The sequence below is a fragment of the Epinephelus lanceolatus genome, chromosome 14 (genome assembly GCF_041903045.1).
Source record: "Epinephelus lanceolatus isolate andai-2023 chromosome 14, ASM4190304v1, whole genome shotgun sequence".
In the NCBI taxonomy this organism is placed as follows: Eukaryota; Metazoa; Chordata; class Actinopteri; order Perciformes; family Serranidae; genus Epinephelus; species Epinephelus lanceolatus.
Genome location: NC_135747.1, coordinates 23,620,997 through 23,648,310, shown reverse-complemented (window position 1 = coordinate 23,648,310; position 27,314 = coordinate 23,620,997). Strand labels below are relative to the sequence as shown.

At 38.9% G+C, this 27,314-nt stretch overlaps 1 protein-coding gene across 4 annotated transcripts in view; it reads right to left on the bottom strand.

The window, feature by feature from the left end:
- The window catches only part of rapgef4a (Rap guanine nucleotide exchange factor 4a), a 61,595-nt gene that overhangs the window by 16,123 nt on the left and 18,158 nt on the right, over positions 1–27,314 (bottom strand). For 2 of the 4 annotated variants that reach the window (XM_033618103.2, XM_033618106.2), the window contains 4 exons: positions 9,068–9,140; positions 3,393–3,457; positions 2,246–2,296; positions 2,027–2,133 (listed from right to left, as the gene is read on the bottom strand). In XM_033618103.2, coding sequence (XP_033473994.1) covers positions 2,027–2,133; positions 2,246–2,296; positions 3,393–3,457; positions 9,068–9,140 — 296 coding nt within the window. Of the gene's footprint in view, positions 1–2,026; positions 2,134–2,245; positions 2,297–3,392; positions 3,458–9,067; positions 9,141–18,431; positions 18,570–27,314 lie in introns of those variants that run through there. The other 2 variants (XM_033618105.2, XM_033618104.2) reach the window with 2 other exon arrangements.

The following is a 27,314-nucleotide window of genomic DNA, read 5'->3' as shown; positions in this document are numbered from 1 at the left end:
GAGGCTGAGTGGATTTATAATATGTTTCATCTGTTTTTATTAATTGAATTTGCCTGTTCTTGTTTCTGTCGTTTCTAAACAGGGTATTGTCATAAAAGAAGCAGGGGTTTAAATAACATAAATAAATACCAAGATGTTACATTTTATTGTGTTTATTATCATTCGTATTTTTTCTCTTTCTTTAATCTTTACACTGTTTTCATTTTTATATCTTATTTTATTTTATGTAATTTCATTTTATTTTATTGTATGTTTTTAACAGAGCAGAATATTCCCTAAAATAAAATAAAATAAAATAAATCAAATTATTATTATTATTGTTATTATTATTATAAATTATTAAGTACAACTATTAAATTAAATTTAATAAAATAAACAGATTAAAAAAAATAGACATTAACAGAAGGGGGCATCTGCAGCAGAGCAGAACTCCATTATATTATCCCAGTTTTGATACACCGACCCATCTAACTTGATGAAACACCTCAGTACAATTTAACACAGGTCCACCTTTGTATAAAAGTGTCCATTTTCGGCTGCAAACTTGGCAGCCACTGAGTTACAGTCAGTGGCTTTGCATCCTTCCAGTCCACAGTTATCATTACCAGCCATGCCAATGTCACGGCAGCTGATATTGTTTTCAACTTGTGATCATGTGTGTTTCTTTGTGTGTGTCATCATAGCAAAATGTGGTCCTGGTGACCCAGGAACTAACATAGAAGCTGTTTCAAGCATTTTCTCAGGTGTTGCAACTGTGCAGGTGTCTAGCTAAGATCAAAATGAAGGCCAAATCTGAAGATGCGTGTGGTCCAAGTAGTTTTCTTGGCAATCAAGAGAGTATCCGTAATAGGAATGCTCATATCATATCATATCGGCCGATACTGGCTTTAAAATGAGCTATTAGAACCGGCCTGTAAGAGCCGAATGTTATTTTATTCAGCAGACATGAACTGTATTTACCATATTGTACACTGAGCGGCGCTGTGTGGGTATTTTGAGCATTAGTGTCTAAAGGTAGGAACAACATTGTTGCCATCAGGTGTTTCACAACAGAAGGACAAAAGGATTTGACTGCTGTGGCGCGGGACAATATGCAATGTGCCGAAAGCTGTGTATTCAGTTCAGATGAAAGATAAAGAAATGGTCACTTATTCAACCTGTGTTTGGTGGTGTGAATAAATACTATGATTGCTCGGCAGCTGTAACCTGCAGCTTATTGTCTGAGTTCGACACAGCCAAGGAAGCTGTGGCACCAACCGTGTGAAGCACATCAGCCAGGTCAGGCCGGGGGAAACATGCATGTAGCTGCAAGTAATAGGCTTAGCTCCTGCACAGCCATTCATTCATTCATTTCTTATTTTGCAGTGACTGAATATTACATACACTGAAAAGCATTTTAATTCATGTCTTCATCTGCTGTTGGGCCATAACGATAAGAGTATGCATGCATGATATGATGTTAATTCCACTACAGAAGAGACTTGATCACTAAAATTAGGTGGGGAAAAAAGTGGATATATCGATATCAGTGTCGGTTATTGGCCAAATAAGTTGTTATATATCGGCATATCGGATAATGGCAGAAAAGACAATATCGTGCATCCATAATCCGCAGCATATACCTCTGATGTGTGATATACGTCTCTTAGAACATTACAAAAATAAAAATTGATCTGAAGGGACACCCAGTTATATAATTTTGTCAAGTTTGTCTTCAAAAGTTTTTCAGAACCCTGAATTATTGGGCAAAATATGTGTGTATTCCCCTATTTTTCACTGTTTCTCCACCATAATCTTATAGCTGGTTATTTTACGTAACATGAAAAAATAATAAGATGTGTAATAAAATATCTGATTTGGGATTTTCAGTCATATTATTTCCATATTTGTATTTTTAGATTGTGTGTAAATGAATTGTGTTTTGTTTGCCTCACATTGCCTCTTGAGAAACAAATACTGTATTTTAAATTGAATTGAATGATGTAATCATCCAGAAATCTGAAAACAAATTAAGGTGCCAACTAACCTGTACGTCTTCAGATGGTACTTCCTGTCCCTGATCATGTGAGGTGCCCTGGAGAGGATGGCATTACGGAGAATCTTCCCCGCCCGTAGTATCTTCTCAGAGGGGACCTGCCCAGCAGATTCAAGTTAAACCTCAGCACAGTAGAATCCTACTGAGAGCCTGCTCCATAAACAGGTAATGAATGGTCCCTTCGTACACAAAGTTGTTCGTGTTTACTACCTGAGAAATGCATTTAAGGTGGGATTTGGCTGGACTTTCAATGAATGACTTCTGCAAAATAAAATGAAACCAAATGTAAGAGGAGTTGAAATAAAACACATCACGGACGACAATGACACTGAGGCTCTTCTGATGACACAAAATTCAACATCACAAAAATTTGGTGAAATGAAAGGTTTGTTGATGTGGAACACAACAGTCCAGTAATTGGCAATAAAAGACATCAGGGGAACAACAACATGTCAGACGAGTCAAGTGGTTTTCTCTCACTGTGGGCCGCAGGATGTCTGTGTAACTCACAGCTGACATTAGCGGTCAACTTTAATTGAACTTGTGGCTTTCTGTATTGTTTCTCGGTTAAAGTAACAGTCTGTTACCAGTCTCTTGACTGATGTGTTCAATTGCTCAAATGGGACACAGATATTATGAATGACTGTATGCAAATGTGTTTCTGTTTGTTATTTTTTTCCCCACTGGGGCCACTGGGTGGGCTGGGGGGGCTGTGACATTTAAAGTGCATTCAGCATGCTTCAGAGAGCGGCGTGACTCGTGCGTTTATGTGGGGGCTTAAAAGTTCATCATTTATTTACAAGAAAATTAGTCCACTCAGTACGCAAAGAGGCTGGGCTTTCATACTTATTATTTATATGTGTTAAGGTAAACTAAAGCTGTTTGTTACATAAAAACAAGCTTTTACATAACAGAGCAATCTTGACTCCATGTTGTGACTACACAGTGTGTAGGAGCAAAGCACAGGGCGGCATTAATCTGCCGTAGTGCCACGTTATCTGCCCAGCGGTCAGGAAACGACAACAGGAGAAAGGTGGGACAGGAAGTGTTACGAGTGGAGACAAAAACTCCAGTCACGTTGTTTATATATAGACCAACTTTAAACAAACTTCACATGGTACACTCCTTTCCATCCTCTGTTGGAGAGGCGAGTAGCGGGAGAGAATGTTGTTACGTCAGGCGAAACAGCAGCACAGAATGAGTTATAGCCTAAAGGTTTAAGTGCCAAAATGTTTACGTACAATAACTCCCTGTGAGACAGGAACACGCCCAATGAGCCAACATCCTCTCAGTCTCTATACGTCTTTTAAACTAATAATAATTAATTTAATCAATTCATGTGTGCCAGGCAAACTACCTTATTCTGATGCTTGGAGACTGAGACAAACGAGTTGTTGCTTATGTTCTCTTTGTCCGGCATTCCTGAAACAAAAATAAAGAGTATAATCATTAAGTGACAAACAGAGATCACTCAGAAAAGAGCCCTATTCTCTAACTGACCCCAGATGAAACGTTCAGTACGGAGCACCTGCAGGTCCAAGTGTTGGAAAAAAACAGAGCAAAAAAACAGAGCATACAGTATTGAGTAATTCATGCCACCAAGTAAGATTTCCTATAGCAAAAATGTACACAACAAGCTGCATCTGTTTGTTCATGTGTGAAGTCCACTTGAAAATGAATTTAAAAGTAAGTTGGTACAGAACCACAAAATATTGTTTATATAATCAGATTAAATATGACTTTAAAATAAAGAAATAGTTGACAGTTGACTTTATGATCCTTAAACTATGCTTTATGTGCTTTGTGCAGATTCCAGATTCCCAGAGTTGTGCCTTAAAACAAGAGTGTCCTCATTCCTTATGTTTTAATGCAAAACTATCAGATTCTTCTGACGATCAGCTGTTCGAAACTTCAGAGTAGGGTTGGGTGATGTGGGGGAAATCGTACATCAGGGTATTTTTGATATCTTGATATTGATATTGCTCAGATATTGTAGGGTTGACTATTGGTGCTTTCACAAAATATTTGCACAATAATATTTTTATATATAATCATCAGTAATGTGGATATCATGAGGAAGTAGGTAAAGGCAAATAACAGAACAGCTAGAACAGTCTGGTAAGTCGACACAGTCTCACAAAATATGCGAAATGGCAAGTGTTAAAATTGAAACATGAAAACAGGCGACACGGTGGAGCAGTGGTTAGCACAAGAAGGTTCCTGGGGGTTCCTTCTCCCCTTGTCAGTTTGGGGAGTTTTCTCCAGGTACTCCAGCTTCCTCCCACAGTCCAAAGACATGCAGGTTAACTGGTGACTCTGAATTGGCCGTAGGTGTGAATGTGAGTGTGAATGGTTGTCTGTCTCTATGTGTCAGTCCTGTGATAGTCTGACAACCTGTCCAGGGTGTATACCGCCTCTCGCCCAGTGTCAGCTGGGACGGGCTCCAGCCCCTAGTGGCCCCCAACAGAATAAGCAGTTACAGAAAATGAATGAATGGATGAAGACAAAAACAATGTCAATGCAAAGTCTATTACGAACGGTCACAGTTTTGTTGTGAAACGATCATAGTTTGGTTGGGTTTAGAGGAAGAGCGACATTTGGTTTGGATAATAAAAAATGACTTGGTTAGGTTTAGGAAAAGATTGTGGCTTCTTTTAAAATAACTACGCATGAAATGTAAGTGACATAAACTTATGTACTTTGTATAGTTATGTAAAGTACCTTTATAAAGTACATTGTGTGGTTATGTGAAGTCTAACATGTCACATAACTACGTTGATTTTTGTTTTAACATCAGCATGAAAAGCGCTGTCCAAGTTGAAAGTTAATATTTGTTTGACCCATCCCAACGCCTCTTTCACCTGTCATACGAAGAGTTTCTCAAGGTTTATACTGTTTATGTGTGTCTACCGTGACAAAAGATTTTCATTGACTTTGCATTAGCATTGTTTTTCATGTTGTCAGTCTGATTTCCACCACTACATAATGTGACCTTGTGTCTGTTTAATGTATTTCTTTTAGACCAGGCTGAGTGAGTTCAAGAAATTACATTATTTTACTGTAATGCAGCATTTAAAGTAAGAAAATGACACTTACAATATCGTGAAATATATATGGCAATATCCAATCATATCACAATATCAAATTAAAACTAATTTATTGCCCAGCCCTGCTTCACATCAGTTATCTCTAATTGTCAGATCATCGTCTTGTATTGTATTGCCCTTTTAAATCTATTCTGTGCTTCTCCAATTGCACAAATATGCCATTTATTTCTGTTACTGTTATGAACCAGAAAAATACCCATAACTTTATCAGTCACTGAATTAATATAATTTCCTTTCAGTGACTTTCTCATTTTCAATTATTGTCCTGACATTGTACATAATTTAGGCTTTACCTTTGGGAGAAAATTTCCTTTCTTAACAAAACTTGACTGAAAATTTTGTTCTAATTTATTGTTCTCCTTAAATAAAGATGCTGTTAGACTCTTGTCACTCTTGTTGTTACTGTACATGGGTAGCAAAAAGGAAATCAATGAGGAGATGTGACAGTCCAGCAGAGGGTTTGTAGGGTGCTCTCAGTGGTTATTCCTCAGAGGAGCTTTAAGCTTGTACAGTTCCTCTACAGGACAAACAGTATAATCAGTCAGAGCTGCTCAGTCACAACTGTATCTGCAGGGGAAAACTGCTATTCTTAGATGTGCCTCTTGCACTGCTGATACCACAGAATCCACACAATTCATGGAAAGTGGAACATAGCTGGAAGTGCAACATCAAGCTTCTGGCTATACATCCAGGCATGAAACTCATCTGTATCTCGATCTGTACAACTTTGTTCACAATGTTCTGTGTCATTTCTGCCTGGTTTAAGTTCCTGGTAATTTTTGCAAACGTTCTTTGCTGTTAAGATTTTTCTATTGTTACCTTCATGTTGCATAACATGTGTTAGCCTTTTAAACTACCTAACCACTGGGCGAACAATGTTCAAAAGGGAAAAGTTGGGGAAAGAAATGTAATACAAATATAAAGAAAAGGGTCAGCTGCTATCTTTACGAATTGACAGTTTGTTTTAAAACGAGGCCCGACACATTCAGCAATAAAATCAAGGTTAATAATGTTGCTAGTAAAGGTTTGATAACATTAGAAATGTTTGAGCAAAGAAGGAAAAGTGGTGACAACAGAGACTACAGTAATAAGTACTACTTTTCTTTTTAGCTGCCCTTAATTTAATCAAAATATACCTATGAATCACAATATGAGTTACATTTGTCATCTGGGAAAACAATGACAAGGATTTGCTGCATTTTCTTATGATGGAAATTTTATGTCAGCTTCAGTTTTCAACTTGAGAATAGTACTTACGTTACACCTGCAATACTACATTTTTTGGCCACTTGGGGGCAGCGAAAAACAAGGTGTACACACATTATCTTTTTTTTTTTTTAGCTTTTATGTTCTTTCTTGTCTGTAAACAGTTATTTACACATCCAGCCGTTATGGAACAATGTTATCATTTATCTGGAGACATGTTTCTGATTAACCTAAAGGCCCAGACACACCAAACAAACATTGAAGAACTGGTGGCACCATAGGCCGACTGTTGCCTGTGTCTCAAACAAATGTTGCACTTGAACACATCACAAAGACTACAGCCAACTAACACGTACTGTACGTTCTGCACCTGCATGAGAGGAAATAACTCTCGATACCAGCCAGCGGTAGCAGTCTGTATTCATTGTTAAAAAGGGAAACCAGAAGACCAAAAGGACGGATTCAAGACCCTAGTTAGCCAGATAGCATGTTAACAACACAACCAGATGTTAAAATAACACATAACCTTATCTGCTAAAGAGCTCAACAGCTAAAAAATATATAAATTTTCCAATATAAGACTGTTTTATTCTGATACCATCTTGACTTTAGCCATTTGTTTCCTCATTTCTCTTCTCGTGCTCAGAGCTAAACTGCCAATCAGAGTGATTTCATTCACCAACAAGTTCCACCATCTCTGGCGCTGATTCAACATGCTGAATCAGCTGAAAAAAAGCTGACTAGTGTCAACAGGGCTGGTCACTGACGGCCCGACATTGAGCACAAATCTTTTAAAAAAATTTTTTTATGTTTATTGTAATTTTTCTACCCTATATTTAAGTGTCTTGTCAAATATGCCAAAAATAACATAGCAAATTCGTTGTTTGAGAAAACCTACTTGATTCGGATTCTAGTCATATCTGTTTGGTGCTGATGATTCTCTGTAGGTTACCACATAGTCTTCAATTTATAATTCAATACATCGCTATTATTGGCTGTTTTGAAAACTCTCATCCTGTTACACACTCTTGGACTGCATTTCTATTTTTACACTGTGGGCCTGAATAGAATCTGTGCTTGTTTATTGTTCTTGTTTTTTGGGAAGTTACCACAGCTGTCCATCACGTTATTGTGATGCTGCCACGCTGGTCCATGTGACATCAAGGCTCTCATTCAAGTGTCACATAAATCTAATCACATCGATAGAAATGCAGTAAACAGTGTGCATGTGAGAGATGAGTCCAAGATAAGTCACAAAAATCTAAAATTGAATTTGCTGGAGAAAGATCAAATTTAGTTTTGGCATGTCACAGCTGAGTGTTGAAAAACACATGTGCTTCAAGAGGTGCTCAGAGAGTGAATGCATGACTGAATGAAACAATGCTGACTTTAAAAGCTCCACCTCTTAAGTGCTGTAAAAACGCTGCGCTGTTCTTACTAAGAAAACTATTTAAAATATGTTTAATTCATTCGACTTCGCCACTACAGTTACAAAACCACTAAGCTGCTGTGGATGCACTGTACAGGAGAGTGCATCAGCCTCCAGCTGCTTGATGCTCATGTCATTTCTGTTCTGGTGTATCCATGCATAGCGTACGAACTGTAAGTCTCATAAGTACTGTACTGTATACTGGAAAACATACTCCAAGCTCTGCTCTTACAGTGCTGCTCCACAGCACGCCACGATGATGAATACTAAAGCAGACACATCAACTTTTAAAAGCAGCATAAAGGGCAACAGTAGTCAATCACATCCTATTTGATCAGAACACAAACCAGAGAAGCATTTTCTTTAAAATGTGCCCATCATTTATGATCTAAAAAATACATTACAGCATACAGTGAACAAGCTGCCAGGAAGCCAGAGACTCATGTCATTCTTATGGTGCGTGATTTTCAAGTGCTCTGCTTGAGCAAAACGAAGTTAATATTAAGTTAACTAGCAACAGAAAAGCAGACATCAAACTATCAGCCTTTATCACAACGCAAAATAATGAAGGAGGGTCAGGCAGTAATGGAGTTAGACAGACAAAAGTATGGTTTGATCTATCTTACATAAAACTATCTAAAAATTGTGAAATCACATTACACAAACTAAATCAAAGACTTCTGGGAAGGTTTATAAAGTAAAGTGACGCCATTTACTGTAAACAGTGTTTTTCATCTTGATAAATTCTTACATTGAGGACAATCTGCAAACAAACCTTGAAATACATTTAATTTTACTTTTTTTTTCTCATCTGTACCTTTGAATTTTTGAGGAACTGATATAAAAGCAGCCTAAAGTAAACCACATGGACGGCTGTACCTGTTTCTGATGATGTAACACTGTTACCAAACATCCTATCAAACTTTATGCACCAGCTGCAACATTTGAACATTTGCGCAACCTCTTGTGTTGGTTGCGCAAAAGCTGATGCACATCCTTTGTCCTATAAATCGCGTCTTTGTTTTTCATGGAGATCATACACAGTAGCAGACAGAGAACAAAGCTTATAGGGAACCAGTGTAAACGCTGATGGTGTCATTCTTCTATAGCTATTACATTGTGCAATCAACATTTACTTCATAATGAGAAGTTTGATTTGATGTTCAAATAATAATTTCAAATCTCCAATGGCAAGTTAATACAACAACCAAAAAAATTGTAACAAACTTATGAACTAAATGTGTAATTTTCTGAGTTTAAACCAGTCAGAAATGTAAATGTAATACTTACTGTCGGCACTACAACCGCTTTCCATCACACCATAGGGTGGGGCGAGCAGTCCAGCCATGCACTGATGATATTTCTATAAAGAAAAATAAAGACAATGTAAAACCAAATTAGTTAGAGCAGAAATGACCACTTTTACAGAAACATGTGCTCTGAACCAGTGGTTCCCAACTGGTCCAGCCACAGGCTCCAGATTGCTCCTTAGTCATCAGTTCAAGGTCCACACAGTTTGATACATTCAGCGTCATACTTGCGTTTGGCCATGTCATCAAGCTAGTTTGCTGTCTCTAACGTGCTTCTCAAAGTCAAGGTTGCTTCCCTGATAGGACAGATCCTTCCAAGTTGGGTCATACAGAAGCTAGGCAAGACTCCCTCCTATAGCATTCAGTGAACACACACTGGAAAAGACTAGCAAGTGCTCAGGTGTACGTCATTGACGAGGCCCTGTCTTTAATTCTAGCGAATTATGCACTAAGAATTGTGGAAAACAAACATGCATCCTTTAAAATTAAGGATCCTTCCTCAACTTTGTAGCTGTCCATTAGTCACTCACTCTACATCAGGAAACAGCACTGGAAAATAAAAGCTCTGTGTTGGAAATTCACAGTACTTCAAAATAAAGTGTGTTTTTTTTATAAGTCACTTTTGGTCCATTAAGAATGGACCTGCGACCCACTTTTGGACCGCAACCCACCAGTTGGGAACCACTGTTCTAAACCACATACAAAATATAAAACATGCACATCACCATAGAATGGTGGTACAAAGATTGCAGTACATTATGTGACAATAAGATGACTGTAACATCATAAAAACAGCAATAGTGTTTTAATCGGGTAAAGAAAACTTTGTCCTTGTGTCTCATTGCTTTATCAACTTGGCCATCTGAGGCCGAGGTAATGTACCATGGCCAAATGTGTCTGAGGTAACGCGCTGTTACTCATCAGCTGACATTCACAGCTGGTACTTCTTTTGATAAATACTGAGATTTTGGCCGAAGATATTGTTTCAAGTTTGCCTCACAGGACACTATCAGTGGTGGAAGAAGTACTCACATTTTTCCGTTAAGTAAAAGTATCGATACAACAGTGTAAAACACATCAACAAAATGCAAAATATGACCCTGTGACTGTCATATTATTATACACTCTGTTGCCAGTTTATTACGTACACCAAGGTAAAACTTATGTAGTCTCATACAACAGCCCTGAAAGAAATACTTCCTTAAAGGGATAGTGCACCCAAAAATGAAAATTCAGCTATTATCTACTCACCCATATGCCGATGGAGGCTCAGGTGAAGTTTAGAGTCCTCACAACACTTCTGGAGATCCAAGGGGAGAGGGGGTAGCAACACAGTGGAGGCTTACGGCGCCCCAGATTCAAACGTTCAAAAACACATAATTAAAACCACAAAGTATCTCCATACTGCTCGTCCGTAGTGATCCAAGTGTCCTGAAGCCCCGACATAAAAAGTTGTTTGGAAAAATGTCATTTGAACTCTGCCTCATTGTAGCCTGTAGCTCTAACTGCCTCTCTGGGCACCACGTTCACATGTGCACGCTTGAATCTGGGGCGCCATAAGCCTGCATTAGGTGGAGTTGTGTTGCTACCCTCTCTCCCGTTGGATTTCCGCAAGTGATGTGAGGACTCTAAAACTTCACCTGAGCCTCCATCGGCATATGGGTGAGTAGATAATGGCTGAATTTTCATTTTTGGGTGCACTATCCCTTTAATGGGAAATTTGTTTTTCTTATTTAGTCCACTCACACTGATATAAATGGGGTGGACAAAATAATAGAAGCAACCGTCAGTATGACAAACAACAAACGCCAGTCTCCAAAATGATCATAATCTCCCCTGAACAATTTCAACAGAAACCGTTTGTGAAAGCAAGATTTACTTAGAGAAAAAAATAAGTACTGCTACACAATTTTTAACCCATAGGCAGTGGTTTGTGTAAACGTCCCCAATTTGGTTCTAGATTCCCTTGTTGTCTTTTAACATTTCCTGTCTCTGCCTCTCATTATTGTGCTGTCTAATGAAAGCAAAGTCCCCACTCCCGGCCCCCACCACCCAAAAAACATCAACCATCAACATCAGTTGTCTCCAGGCTTTGAGGACAAAGAACAAAGCTGATGTGGGTGTGGGCTGTGTCTTGATGTTTCATCCTCATTTGGCCTAACGTGCAAATGGAAGACAGGTCAATGAGTAATAATCATTTTGATTCATTATTATGCTTATTGTAAAAATTGTAAAAATGTGACAGCAGCACATTAAATATAACTTTGGCTCAATTCTAAATCTCAGTATCAGTGTCTAGTCCTCGATCAGTCTTAAAGCACTGCCTCTAAATGTCGTGCAAGATGCAGAGAACCACAGAGCCAACAGAGTACGCCAATATAACTGTATATGCATTATACCATCACTGTGCCCTGAGGCACCACAGATGTTATGTAACGAACATCATACTGCATCCATGCACTCTTGTAAATGTCATGTTTTGTTCATGACACAGTGTACAAATGGGTCACTCCAACCAGAGCCAATCAGCCGTAAAATATATATATTGCCTTATACACTATAGCTGATGGCCTCTTGGCAGTGTTTAAAAGCTGGGTTTAGCATACGTTAGCTAACAGAATACACCAACATATTTGGATTAACAATAAACCTCAACTCTGCATCTTTACAAAGGCATCCCTGCCACTTTTAGCATATATTATATGACAAGCTGATTCTTAAAACTCCATTATCTATCTGACTTTTAAATAATTTGTCATGTTGACTTATGTTTCGAGATTAATTTGTGGTAAAAGACAAACAAAAACTGATTATGCGCTGCAGCAACTACATTGTGAGTCGATAAAAAGCTGATTGAGGACCACTTAGCGACCGACCAGTTCTCTCTACCTTCCTATCATCTGGTCAGAGGAGGCCGAACGAAAGCTACGACTACAGAGCCATTTGCTCCTTGATGTGTAATTTACTCTCAGAGGTCATGTTTTAAATTCAATTCTACCCCCTGAAGTCAGTTAATCAGTTTAGCAAACCTTTAGGGGCAGACGGCTCTTTCCCCTCAATTAAGAAGCAGTTTAGAAACATCTCAGTGACCTCAGTTTTTAAACCACATCATCTAATCCAAACTGAGGGGTGACTGGCTGCTCATTAAGATACTAAAAGATATAAATTAAAGCCAACTAATGCCACACTTAGATAATTAAAATGTCTTTTTAGATGGGGATTTGTACACATGCAAACAACAGATTTAAATGTTTCAAGTTTTTCAAAAGAACTGAAGCCTGCAGAGTTGCGTCAATAATCTGTGTATCTTTGTTGACAATTAAAGGATTTAGGATTAGGGAGGAGCACTTAAACTGAGCAGCACATGAACAAATGAACTCAGCCCCTCTGAGCCAATAAAGCCGCGCTCTCTGAGGGGTTGAATCCTGTACGCAGGGTGGAGACGATGTTTTAGAGGAGGCTTAGGACCATCAGGTGTGTAAAAAGCACTCAGTCTCTATTTTGTTAGTAATGATGTCTCTGACTCTAATGACATTTGTTTCTTTTACAACCTCCAGCTCGCCATTAAGGCACTGACTTTTTAAGTGTGTTTTTATTTTTTTATTTTGTCTATTGGCTTATTTTATCTGTATCAAGGCTGAAAATGACATAAGAATCAATAAATAAACACAGAAAAAAATTGAAAAAATAAATAAAGAAAGAAATGAATGAATAAATGCTGTAATAAACATGGAAATAAAAAAATGCAGATGTTAGGACCTCCTACCTCATTAACGTACAAACAGAAATAAATAAATAAATGAAGTTGTACAAAAATGTTGAAATAAAATTAAGGTATTTATTTGTTTATGTCCTGTTTAATCATCAACTTTTATATATTCATTTATTTATTTATACATTGGTATTTATCTATTTCAACATTTGGTATTTATTTATTTCAACATTTATTTAATTTTATTTTTTTTAATTATGTCAGCATTTATTTATTTTTTAATTTATTCCCATATTTATTCATTAATTTATTCATTTATTCATGTATTTTTTTAAACTCATTTATACTTCTTTATATATTCATTTATGTATTATTTGTAATTTTATTTATTTACATATTTATTTATAGGGGTATTTATTTATTTCCCTATTTATTTATTTATGCATGTATTTATTTTTATGCTTCATACATTATCTGTCTCCCCTAAAACCATGAGTCGATAAATCTATCGATCGATTAAACAATCAACAGAAATATTAAAAAACAATGTTCAAGATCAATTTATCCTTAAAGGTCAGTTTTTTCACACATAATTCTTCAAATGAGGGAATTCAGCCTTTCTATATATTTTATATCTTTAGGGTCATTGGTCAGACAACGCATGACATTTGACAGGCGTTTTTTTTTTTTTTTTTTTTTGCACTGTTCATACAATTTCCTATGAAATGTAATGCACCACAATTCATACATATCCTACGTAATCATGAGCCAGGACTTCGTCTATAACCCATGTTATTTGGGAAGGCCAATAAGATGATGAGAGTGAAGAGGGAAGCTGTCCCCATAAAGAGCAAATTGGGGCGATGGATAGGTCACAAAACACACGACTTCCACCAAAGAGACCAGTGTCCAGAAACGTGTGAGTTATTTTAAGGTATGTTATTGCCATGTTTCTTTTCTTAAACCGAACCTAACCTATGTAATGTTACATTAAGTACATAACTTTCATAAGTTTTTTTTAAACATTACTCATCGGGCTCTAATTCGTAGGATGTCATGCCAACAGTTGCATGAGGATACCTCGAATCCAAAGATGTAATTATGGGCTTTACTAGGAGGGAGTTTTTTTCCCAACATTCTGAGATTTTGAGGACCAGCAGGATCAGCAGATTAATAAAATAATCAGAATAATCATACGATGCAGTCATGCTCTTGTCTTCGTCTTCATCATATCACTCTCATAGTCAAGACAGTGGTATCGAAATGTCAGTCTATTATTTTGAATGAATCATTTGCACATTAGCCTTCATCATTTTAATCTCAGAAGATCATTAGAGCATTAAATTATTTCAAATATCAAGTAGAGATATTTTAACTGCAGATATACTTGAATTGCGACAAACAGAAACACCAACTTAAAGATGTACGTCTTGCTAACTAAGCATACCACGTTCCCTTAAAACGCAAATTCAGATATTCATGACAACGCTTCACGTCACAATAAAACAACCATTGGTGTGATTTGTGCAGCTGCTTCCCACTTTATAACCATAATACTGACAGAGAGGGTATTAGAGGGAAAACAGACCTGTAAATGCTTTTTAAGCCACCGAGATGCTACTACACATCAGCATCGACTGACAAATGGACAGTCAATAGTCATAAGGCACAAACAAGCTCCTCAGGGACTCACAGACAGCTCTGAACAGAACATCCACCTTTGTTTTAGTGGTGAAATGTTCCTGACTGCACACGCTGTGTAAAGCACAGATACACCTTTAGGCGTGTTCGACTGGGTCGAATAATCCGTCTCGATCTGACATCCAGACAGCTACCTCAGACGGCTTATAGCATCTTACGCATTGTTGTGTAATTTCTTTAAACTGATTCCAGCACATTAGAGCGGATAATGATCTGTTGCTTCAAGCTGATTTACTCTGAGAGGTGTTACAAACACTTACACAATGAGAAGGATGTGTTTGAAGTGATACGATCGGACAGGTAGGAGTCTACACACCATCACATCTGTGTTTTCCAATAGAAGATCTTTGACAGACCCTTCAACCTGACATAAAATCCATCACTGACAGACAGCAGAAACATCAACATATATTTTCCTCCTTTTTTGGCAAGGAGAGGAGTTGGAGTTGGAGAACCAAAAAATTGTTTTAGATCATTAGCAGCTCACACAGCTCAAAGAATATGACAGGCAGTGATCCAGGAACACATAAAAAAAGAAACACTGAAATGATCACACACAACAGCTAAAGAGTTATGCTAAATGCAAGCAGCATCAGGGGCTGGAAAATGAAGCCAACACCCAAGCTCCAAAAACTGCAGTTCCTCTGATGGCCACTTGAGGCTGGCTCCCAAAGCGAGTCAATCCCCACAGAGGCCCATGTACAAATGCCGAACTTCACAGCAAAAATAAACATGTTTACTAGGGTTGGGTCGGTTCTCGGTAATACCAATTCGGTCCGGTACTCCCATCTTGGACCGGGTTTTATTTTTTGAGACCGACCGGACCGCATACTCGGGCAGAACGTACGCGGAGTGGACGCCACGGAGGTCCGCCCAGTAAAAGTGGACATCCGCAAGCCCTGTGCACGCAAAGCACGACCGCGCAGACTCCGCTCCGTGCACCAGTGTCACACAAAAGACTGTTCGGCATGTATTTTTCACATCGCGGGGATTTTTCACGGACATTTTTACACGGAGTCTGCTCCGCTTATAGTACGCCCGAGTCTGTGAGCACCTGTGTCTGCCTCTTCACCAAGCGCACAGCAAGCAGGAGAGAGAGGGGGCTGGGGCGGGGACTGAGCTAGGAGGTGCGAGTGCGCATGCGCCTCTACTGTAGCCTGGAGTTTGTTTAATAGTGACGGGGAGTTGATAATGGCGGACAATTTAGTCTCGACGAAATCAAGGAATGCGCCACTATGGCAACACTTTGGCTTTGAGTCAGACGAAGGAGGCAACCCTTGTTTGCACTGATTGAGTAAGCTGCAAAATTTATTTGTAAGGAATAAAAGAAACAACTTGTTACTGTCACTCTGTTGTCCTAAGGTCGTTTTTTATTTTAAATGAGTCAATTGCGCCCCCAAGTGGCGAAAATCCAGTATTACCGACTTGATGCGTTTTTTTACTCTCATACCGACCCAACCCTAATGTTTACAGCTTTGTGAAAAAAACATTTATGACAACTGTAACGGGGGTGAATTTTTATGTAACTCATCTGTTTACATTTTATGAAAGTTAAAGGTACCGTGTGTAAAATTTAGGGAGATGTAGTGGCGTCAAATGATGAGGTACTGCAGATTGCAACCAGCTAAAACTACTCCCAGTAAGATTTCCTTAGCGTTCAGGGTTTTTTTTTTTACCGGGAGCCGAATTATCCGCAGAGATCTCTTCTCTGAAACAGGTAGAAACACTGAATAAAGCAGGTCCACGTTACAAATCAGCGTTTCTCTGACAACGCTCATTGTGGGCTTTTAATTACAGTGACTGATGCAAAAAAACATGAATGGCCCAATCTGGAGCAAGTGTCCACTGTAGAGCCCCAGTGGTGCAAAGTGGCAATCTACGTAGAGGAGGACCTGCTCCTATGTAGATATAAACGGCTCATTCTAAGGTGATCAAGAATGGCAACACCCAAAACGCAGTCTACAGACTGGGTAACGTCATGGTAGCTATGACGTGGTATGGTACCAATTATCTTTATATAGTCTATGGTTCAATGCGAACATTATGACAGATGACAGCATCAAATCTTTACATTTACCAGACTCATGTGTCTCCATTTTTTAAACACATTCAAATTCAGCTTTTTCTGGCTAATTCATGTCATCTGTGGTTATTTGGCTGTTAACGGAAAAACAGTTTTGTGGTTTGCGGACCCCAAAAGGATTAAGACGAATTTCTTTATAGATCAAGTCAGGGCAACTTAAAGCAACTTGAAAATATTTATGTGAACAAATGTGGTTGTCACATGTAACAGCTGTTTAAATGGTTATGTTCTGGCCATTGCTTTAGAAGATTTCACCTTTATTTTTTAAGAAATAAATTCTGTAGCTTTTAAATCCAGTACCCACCAACACCAGCATGGCAGAAGTGCCAGACAGACTTGTGAGTCAGAGCTGTGGCAAATTCAGAAAAATAATTGGTAAAAAGTCACTGCATTGTGTCGCTAAATTCATCCAATATTAACCCAGAAAGTGAATTGATTTATACAGCTGGATGTAACAGGGTTCTTCAGAGCGTCATCTTTAACATTAGCCAACAATTTTAAGCTTGGTGACTGATGTCTCTTACTTTTCTCCCTTAAAGTCTTTGTTGACTTCTGACATTTTAAAACAGCTCACAGTCTTGTACCTTTAACGTTTTATCACAGCTCCATATTTTTTTTTATTGTGGTTTCTCTTTTTAAATAACAATGACTCAAACAGAGGAAATGTCATGCCCGTCCAAAGGGCTCAAACTACCAGACCACAGCCAGCCATGTACTGCTGTGATCATGGAGATAAGCGGGAGCATGTGGCTGGGCTGTGGCACTTGCTTCAGAAAAATACAGTAAATAGACCATGGGTATTGTAGTAAGAGCTGAAAAGCATTAGAACTTGACTCAAAGGAGACTCGTTTTCTGTCTGACAAAATTATTTCAGTGAACATATTTGGCCCAATAATTACATGCAACATTAATACCATCAACTTAGCTAGGGAAATTTTTTATAATGATTTCAAAATAAAAAACATTTAAGACATAGTAAGTTCACACAGTTTAAATATGTAATACTTTATATTCTTGACTAATAATCAGGTAAATGTAGCGTATACGGATGTCTCAGAGTCATTCAAGCGTATGATCCTGCATTCATCACCACACGGCTTTTATCCTTACATGAAAAGGGGGTTTACAAATGTCTGCAATAACAGATGTGCCATTCTTTATTCCTCCAGTGAAGCTCGGTCAACTGTTTATGCTTATCTGCTCCCAAACACTGACTTCACTGTTCCCAGCAACAGGACAGCTCTTACATATCCCTTAACCCTGTCTTATACTATTTTTTCCCTTGTATATCTCATGTATAAAAACAGAGTGAAGACTGTCACCATGGAGTCCATATATCCCTATGTGATGCATGTGGTTGCCATGCTTTAAAGAGTCCACAGATAAGTTTAGTCTTATCAGATCGGTACAGATATTAACCAAGTCGTCTCAGGGCAGTTCAAGCTCCTCCTCGGTCTTTCATGCTTGAGCACGTTATTGCATTGTGAGCATCAATGTGCATGAATGCACTGCTGTATTTTGAATAATTCACCCCGGATTACATAACTTACATAGTGCAAACTGTTCTCAAAGCAGTCACTGATTATTCTGAACTCTGACAGGCACACGTCAGGCCACTTGGGGGGAACAATTGGGAGGAAAACCCCTCCCAAGAGTGTCACTTCTGCTCTGTTAGATTTCCTCCCAGAGAAACACAAAATTGCAAATTCTAAATTTTCAGATAGTTCTGCAACAAGAACAAGAACAATTCTGCACAAATCTCTATCCTATTTCACTTTCCCCGCATATTATCCAGCGTTCCTCATGCAAAATATGCATTGCATTGTTAAAAAGTTTGGCAAAGATTACCTAAAGGTGCTACCAGCGTCCCATGCAGCCTGTTATTGTTGTTAATGACTGGAAGGTCCTCCAAGCCACCTTAATCCAGGCGTTAACAAACACTCCAAGCATGTAAGTCCATCTCTGAGAGTCATGGGTCACATCCAGCGTGGTCCAGCATGATCCAGCAGCTCCGTCACCGCCACTCAGAGAGCAGAGTGAGCAGACTGTGTCAGCCGAGCAGAGTGCCAGTCAGCCGCTGACTCTTCTGAGCAGCAGTTGCTAGGTGATTACTCAACTCCAGTCAGTGAGCGCACAGGAGAGCATGCTCAATCTCTCCCTCCCTCTTTCCCTCTCTCTCAAGCATCAGCCAATTTACACACATAACACAGAGTAGCTGCTCAGTTCTCAGTTTCAGCGGAGCCACCGTCACAAACTAAGAGTTAAAACAGAGTCTCACAGGATGTATAAAAAACATATATTACAGAAGTGTCTCTGCTGCTGTAATCGACCTAAAACCCCTCAGGGAGACATTTTCTCAGAATCCAGTTAAACGTATGAATTTTCCTTCGAGCATCCAATCCAACTCTAAAGTGTACAGACAGCACCATCCAGTATCCTGTTCCTATCACTGAGCTCCTTCCTCTCAAGGACAGAGAACAGATGGCGTCTTATCTTTGACCTTGTTACTTATCAAAGCCACAAGACAGCTGCATTGAACTCCCTGAGCAGAAATTAATCAAGCGCTTCAAATATGTCAGCCTCCCCAACATTAAGTTTCAAAGTTCTATATTTTGACATATACTGTTTGTCTCATTTTAATCGATGTGGTTATTGTATCAGCTGTTGGAGATTTGCTTTTATCTTTCGTGGGTTGTTTTTGGTGGAGCGTGTGGCTATCAGTCTGATGACGATAAGCCTTTGAGGGCAACAACCAATATTTTGGAGGTTCTGGTGTAGGCAACAGATATCTGGGCCAAAACTTCCTCTTCCATGCCCCGCTAATTTTGGCTAATCTCTTTATACAGATATTTGAGTGTAAATGCAAATACATTTTTAACTATGAAGTCTTTCAAACAAATAAGAAATTAATTTAATATTCCACAGACAGATTACAATTCAAGCTCCTAAGGGAATTGAAAGGTTGTTCATGAATCTACAAATGAATAACTCAGTGGGCAAAATTATCTCCAGTATGTAAAGTGCATTTTTGTCTATGGATAGGACTGACTCCCGCTATGTTAAATCCAAATGGGAAAATGAGCGACAATTACCGGAACCAATTCCCACTGAGACCTGGAATAAGATCTGTTCAGGGCCCCACATTGTCACCAGATCAAACATATGCGGAGAGTTCAGATGGAAACGTATTGTACAAACACCTCATATAACGTGTAAAGTTGATACTTCTGTGTCTGGTGCTTGCTGGAGGGCATGCGGAGAAATGTCGGCTAACTATGTATATCATACATTCTGGGCATGTCAAAAGCTTAAGACTCGGGACAACATATATGTAACGCTCAGGGATGTTTTTGGTACTGACTTGACCAGGGACCCCATGGTGGCACTACTTGGAGTAATACCAGACGGTATTGAAGGACGGGCTCATACTTACCTTCTCCAGATTCTATTAACTGCCGCTATCAAATGTATCACTATTCGCTGGCTGGATCCAGACCCCCCTACTCATGAAGTCTGGTTTCAAAATACAGGAATTGTATTGTATGGAAAAGATCACTCATTACTTACACTTAGTAACATTCGATAAACGATGGAGACCTGTATAATTATGCCTGACCCTTTGTAATTATTGACCTGTATACCCTGTTTTATCTGTAATTTCAGTTTCCCTTCTCATTATTATATTATCATTATTTATTTTACTTTTACTTTTTTACTTTTACTTTTTTTCCCAACCATAAAGTGCAAGTGGATTATGTAAGCTGAATGTGGATGTGGGGAGTGGGAAGATATGGGGGGAGGGGGGTTGTTGAAGATGACAGTGTACTTTTGTATGTTTTAATGTGTGGTCCTGAATTTTGAAAATAAAAAATGAGTTTTAAAAAAAACCTAATCAAAAGCTTAATTGTTGTCAGACGACTGTCGATGAATTCTGAGGTTGTATTTTGCCTCTTTTGCTCTTCACATGGACTGTTAACCTGCCACTCAAGCGTGATTGGTCAATACTACTCTGACTACAAACAGAAACCAGAATGCTTCCGGCATAATGCTGCCGACAGACATCTGCAATATGCAATTATCTGCTTAGGAAGATTATGTGTGGCTTTAAAGATGCTGTTAATTTATCAACAAGAAGGCAATCCAGGCACTCAGAAAAAATGTAGAAAAACGAGGAAGGAAATATCAAAAAGCCTATATTGTAGTGGCTAAAATATTGAAAGAAATGTTTCGGCCACTGCAGGTCTTCGTCAGGGCTCCCCACCTATATTGTGGCAGGAACCAATCGGAGGCCATCACACAACCCAAATAATGGCATGACAGGTGAAACAAAAAGACAATAATGAAAAGTAACATGAGATAAATATATATGCACATCTATCTTAACACATGGGCTGTGAGAAAAATGATGAAGCTTGTGGAGAACAACGACGAACCACAAAAAACATTTGAAGTCTTTAGCCTCACTGAGACCAGGATACGATGATGGATCCAAAAAGCTTCCCTTTGAATTTTTCTGAATTCTATCACCCCCCTGACCAAAGGTTTAATGTGTTCAATGCCCTCTATGCGTAATTAGGAATCATTAGCAGTAAGTTCACTGAAATGTCTAGCCATGGGGTAGTCACAAATTCTTGTTCTAATGGCTAATTTATGCTCAGCGGGGCGATGCCTCAGGCGTCTTTTTGATTTGTTGGAGGATTTTTTGTACATTTTTTCAGAGTGCCTGGATTGCCTTCCTGTCGATCCTGTTGTTTCTTGTTCTCCACAAGCATGTTTGTATATACAGAGCAACCAGTTGTCCTTATTTTGTATTGATAGTTTGGTGGCTGACAAAGGTTCATGTTGAAATGTTGAATCTCTAATAAAATGGACAGTATAAAAGAACTTAACTTTCTTTAAAAGTGAAATATTTGAACGTTTCTAAAGAAAATAAACAATTAAAATCACCCTAATCACACTCACACTTAAGAATTACATGTAGCTTCATCATTGTGCTGATAAAGGTTGCAACAGTGAATTTAATAAGAGAAAACTGAGCAAATTTGACCAAAATTGGGACATTTTATTTTATTTATTTATTTTTTTAATTTTTTTTTTTATAGGTGACAATCCTTCATACCGCGTTTGTATTGCAAAAATTCTAAATATAACCTTATACAAAGCATTTGGTGTTATCTTAATATGACAATCTTCATTTGTCATATTAATAAAAAGTAAAAACATCCAAAAAGTGATAAATGAGACATTTTCATCAGCCCGATTTTGAGTCATGAGATATATAAGAGGAATGGATGTGTAGGAAACGGAGAGACGGTTCGGAGCAGGTGTAGATGTGCGTCACTGACTCAACATGTCTGACACCCTGTCACTTCTTACTCCTGACTGATAGAACAAACCCAAACAGTTCAGTGCTACATTTCAGTAAAACTGCGAGTGATGGGAATAATGTCTAATCTTCTATCTGACACTGGTCATCCTGAATCTGATGGAATTAAGCCATGTATTGAACAGGCACAAATTTAAGACAAAGCAATTTTATAAAAATGTATTTTGGATGTCAGTATGATGGACTGAGGCACTGGAGAGAGAACGTACTATTCAATTTTCCTGCTTTACGCTACGTGCCAGTAACAAATTTGATTTGACATTTGAAATTGATTTAGTGTTTTTATTGTTTGAATTCACTTTAGTCAGCTCCTGCACACTGCGGTTTGACTTGAAGATACAGATCGACTAAGCGAAATGACACAAATGTGCAAACGCATAAACAAGCTGATGATATGAAAGATGAAAGCTGAGCTTGTGTGCCAGCCGAATGATTATAGTTCAGCATTATTCTGCACTACAGGCTAAGCTACATTCTTTCCCTTGCTCGACTATGATGATCTATTATACATGCATGCCTCTGCCCAATGCTCGCAACAGCTGGATATAAGTTCTCACTAACAATTGCACCCTTTACGCCAAAGTTCAGTGGCCTTTATCAGTCCTGCACAGACCACAGACTGTATAAAATAATGGATAGCTACCGTGACGTCACCCATTGCTTTGTCAACTCCCTTAAGTTCGGCACTTCGGCCATCACCATCTTGGTATTTTGGAGCCAGAAGTGACCTATCCATGGACTAAAATTCAGTTGGACTTTGATATTGCTCCCCTAGCTAGATCTGTTTCCTCTTGTCTGACTTTTAGGCATACGGTTTATTGATACTGTGTGTTTTGTTATCTCCACCAAGTTTAAGCCCAGAGGGGATCATGCACTTGGTCACCTGTGTGCATGCGTGAGTGAGAGTGTTGGTGAGCGCGTGTATCGGTCTGTCGGTGGCTAATCTTGCAAACTACTGGACCGATCAGCCTCATATTTTGTGCACACATGTATGACTATGTGCTCAAGGACCTCTTGGGGTTCCAGCAATTCACAATTGTTGAAAAGACTGTTTAATTGACTGTTTTATATTGTTACTGACTACTGACTCCTCACTCCTCTGATACAGCTGGTAGGGGGTGTTTTTTTTATCGGAAATTAGCTTAGCTAAAACAACAAGCTTTACCGTCAGTTACTGGCCACATTTTGGTGGCCTTTAACTGACATCCAAAGTCATTAAAAAAACTGACATCCATAGAAAAGTTTGGTTTTATTATGAACCTGAGCAACTGCAGATTAATTCTCTACTGTACATGTTATGATCCACTGAAGTTAAGGCCATTACGAGATCAATTAGTCCCTGTATTAGTCATTGTCATCCCTCAGTCATTGTGCGCATCAATTTATGTTTAGTTTTTTATATATACAAGTGCCAATGTTATTTTTGTTTTGTTTTTTATTTTGTTTTGTTTGAAGCTCATGGGACCTTAGATTGGAAAAATATGAATGGCAATGAATGAGGAGAGAAATATTATCTTTTGGTCCCGTTTGAGTTGTGACATGAAATCCAAATATGTCGTTAATGAATTTAAAACATACATTTTAAGGTCGAGAAAGTCATAGTTTGTGGTAAAACTGTTGGGATATAAGCTTTTGAAAAAACGTAATTAGAAAAACTACACAGGAGGCGGTCGCGTATGTGACGTCATAGCTTTCGCTCGCTTCCTGCAGCTTGGAGTGACTGCAACCTGGCACAAAACACACAGACATCTTCAATCATAAATCGATTAATCATAAAACAGTGGAATTTCAGCGGGAAGGCCAAGCTGCAGGAAGCGAGCGAAAGCTATGACGTCGCATACGCGACCTCCTCCTGTGTACTCGAGTCTTTCTAATTAAAAAGCTTATATCTCAACAGTTTTACCACAAAGTACGACTTTCTTGACCTTAAAATTTATGTTTTAAATTCATTAACAACATATTTAGATTTCATGTCACAACTCAAATGGGAACAAAAGATAATATTGCTCTCCCCATTCACTGCCATTCCTATTTTTTCCAATCTAAGGTCCCATGAGCTCTACCAGAAGGGGCAGGACTTCGGCACTTGTAGTGTAAGAATTAATCCCTGATTCAGTAAAAGTGATATACTGCATAAATTGATCAAGAAACAAAGCCATATAACAATCATATAACCATGTTTTATGCATAAGTTCTTATAAAACCGATTGAAATGCATCTATATGTGTTAAAGCATTGTTATACATGTTAAAGGGTTCACAAATTAGAGTTATGAGTCAGCATCGTAGTCACACCACAGAGCACACACATAATCTATCATGTTCTGTATAATGATAGCACACACACACATTCAAATGTTTGTACTACCAGATGCACATTTTAAAGTTTATATTGCATAAGAGCACGAGGGACTGCATAAAGAAAGTCCCCAAGCTTCACATGTTTTTTTAAAAATAAAGTGAAAGCAAATCCGAAGCTAAGGGTGGAAAATTTGGGAACTTCCAGGCTCAAATTCCAGACTCTCTTCAGTCTCCACCAGCATAAAAGCAGATGCATTGAGAGTAGATTTTCAGTCCTGCTCCGGAGCTCAACTCGTTGAGTTGTATGTGTTGAAGCTTGTGAACACATTAAACTCGATTGCATCGGACTCTGCCTGTCTCCAGTGTTTCTTTGAGTATTACTTAGCTGAATCCAAGGTACCAGACATCAAAGGGCAACTGAGAAGTCAAGTGGAGGACAAGGTCGGGAGCCTACAGGCCCACTTCCAGGCACCGCTTTTTGCCTATATATACTCTTTAATAAATTTTGACTTGACTTGACTTGTATTTGTTATCTTGCTGCCATCTTGACTGTAAGGGCACCCAGTGTCATTCGGTCCACACCAGGAATGTTTTACAAGCGTTTTACCTGCCCGATTTAGACTTGCAGATTTTGTTGATTCGGTCATTTGTCCTAAATGTGCTTCTACTATAATAAAGTCAGTAGGCTAATGTAGTTAAATGGTTTCTTTATCTTATCTGTTTAAATTGTATTTATTATTTACTATGTTGTTGTGCTAAAGTCTACAGAAGAAGTTAATACCTGCAAAGTCCTGTTGTGATTGACATGATCAAGGATTTGTTGCTGTTTTAGTCATTTAAAATACATTTATCCACATAATTATATTGTATCTATATTTCACATATAGTACAGGACAAACTGGCTGTGTCAAAAATAGACGAAGCGCATATTTTTATTTATGTATTTTTTGATGTTTGCATTTATTTTGGAGGACTGTAGTGTTTTGCAGCTCTCATGGCCAGAGCTCCTTTGAAAAAGAGATTTTGATCTATATCATCTATTTATCTAAATCTTACTAAATCAAAAAACAAAAATCCTGTAAAAGCAGCCGCAACAGAACATGTCACTTTGCGGACTGAGTTCCGAAGCAAAAACTGAGCTGATGATAAAACCTGCACGGCCAGCTGCAGTTTACATGTTGGAGTTCAGATTCTGGGCTTTTGATGTTGTAACAACTCTGCCAGCACAGATAAGGGAATAAAACAAATGTTTTGATATAATCTTCCTCCTCTTTCTGTGCACATATCCGCTGTGCGCTCTGAGGGATTCCAGCCCTGGTTGTGGCACTTGGATGTTCAGACACAAGAGGATCCATGTGGCCTTGTTTTTTCAAACCCCCTCCACCCAATCCTCAGACACCAGAGGGCACGCTGCGTCCCTGCCACTTCCTCTTCATCAGTCCTCTCCGCTGGCTGCCCACCAGGCTTCTTCTATGGACTGATGACACACCAATCCCACCCACCCACTCTCTCTGCTCAGCACCCAAAAGATACGCCTCAAGCCTAAACATGCGAAATACACACAACCCAAACCATTTATAACACAACGTTACTCAAAGCACGTGCAGTGCTCATAAAACTGACCTCCTATGATGTGTAATCTGTCACATCTAATCCAAAATATCAAAGCCTCCAGATACAGAAAGCTGGTCTGTTCACATGCAGGATGACGTGACCGTATGAGTGCTGCTTTATGAGCCTTTAAAAAAATCACAATTGTGTTGTTTCAATCACAGCGCCCATCGGAAGCAGGAAACAAAGGCAAGAGCAAATTGATGATCAGGCCATCTAAGCTTCGGTCAGCGTGCCCGTGTGTGCTGAGCTCGGCTCATGTCTGGTCTGTTAAACAAACAGCACACGGCTGCTCGCTCCCAGAGGTTGTAACAGTCAGCAGCATAAGAAAATAAATGTTCAAGTTGCATGCATGAGTGGTACTCATAGACAATAATACACGCAGGGACTTTGCCATGTGTACTTGTCCTACACCACAGTAACATGCAAGAAACACTGAAACAAACACGAAAACATATCCTCAAATTTACTGAACAATGTCATAAAGATTTTAGGGGGAAAGAGCAAAAACTGGAGAAAGATATGCGCTGAATAATTGACACGGTCATTCATGAATAAATAATATCATCCATTGGTTCATTAGGGCAATGCTGTGCTCACTCTGCCATAGTTTTGGAAGAGTGCTCGGCCACAGGAGGACAGAGCTGTGTGGGAGGAGGAGGAGGCGTGGATCTTTTTCTGCATTCTGAATCGCATACTTTTTCCTTTTACTTTCAGTACGTGCTGCAGCTGCCTTTACAAAGTACATAGTTTTCCAGGGAGTACGCACGCAACTGGGGCATACTCATAAAATCCTGCCTTGAACTTTGACCCTCTTGTTTATATTTTCGTCGCAGTCTGTAGCAGGATATTTGATGTAAAGATTTCAGCAGATTTCAATGTTACCACTTAACGTTACCTTGGAGATACAACAAAACACCTGAGACCTAGGTCAACTTGGAGAGCTCTGCTGTTGTTATTTTGCAATAAATGTAGTTTTAACTTATAAATTGACTGCACTTGTATAGCGTTTTTCTAATCTTCTGACCACTCAAAGCGCTTTTACATTTACATTCACGCGTACTTACACACCGATAGAACGGCCATTGGGAGCAATTCGGGGTTCAGCAACTTACCCAAGGATGGTTCAACATGCAGACTGGAGGAGCCTGGGATTGAACTTCCAATCTTGCGTTTGGTGGATGACCCGTTGTTTGTGATTGCTTGATTAATTGATAAATTGGCTTCTGTCAGCTATAAGTGAGCTGTCATCTGTCTACAGCTCAGTGTGTGACGAATCTTCTGTTGCACCCAGGATTGTGGAATAGCCAGAAGAGCATGCTGGCTTCCAGACTGCAAAATGTGATCGGGTGCAGTAGGATATCCTGGAATGTTTGACATACTACGTACTGGAACATACTGTATGTTTTTCTGGCATACTAACAGTATTACAGT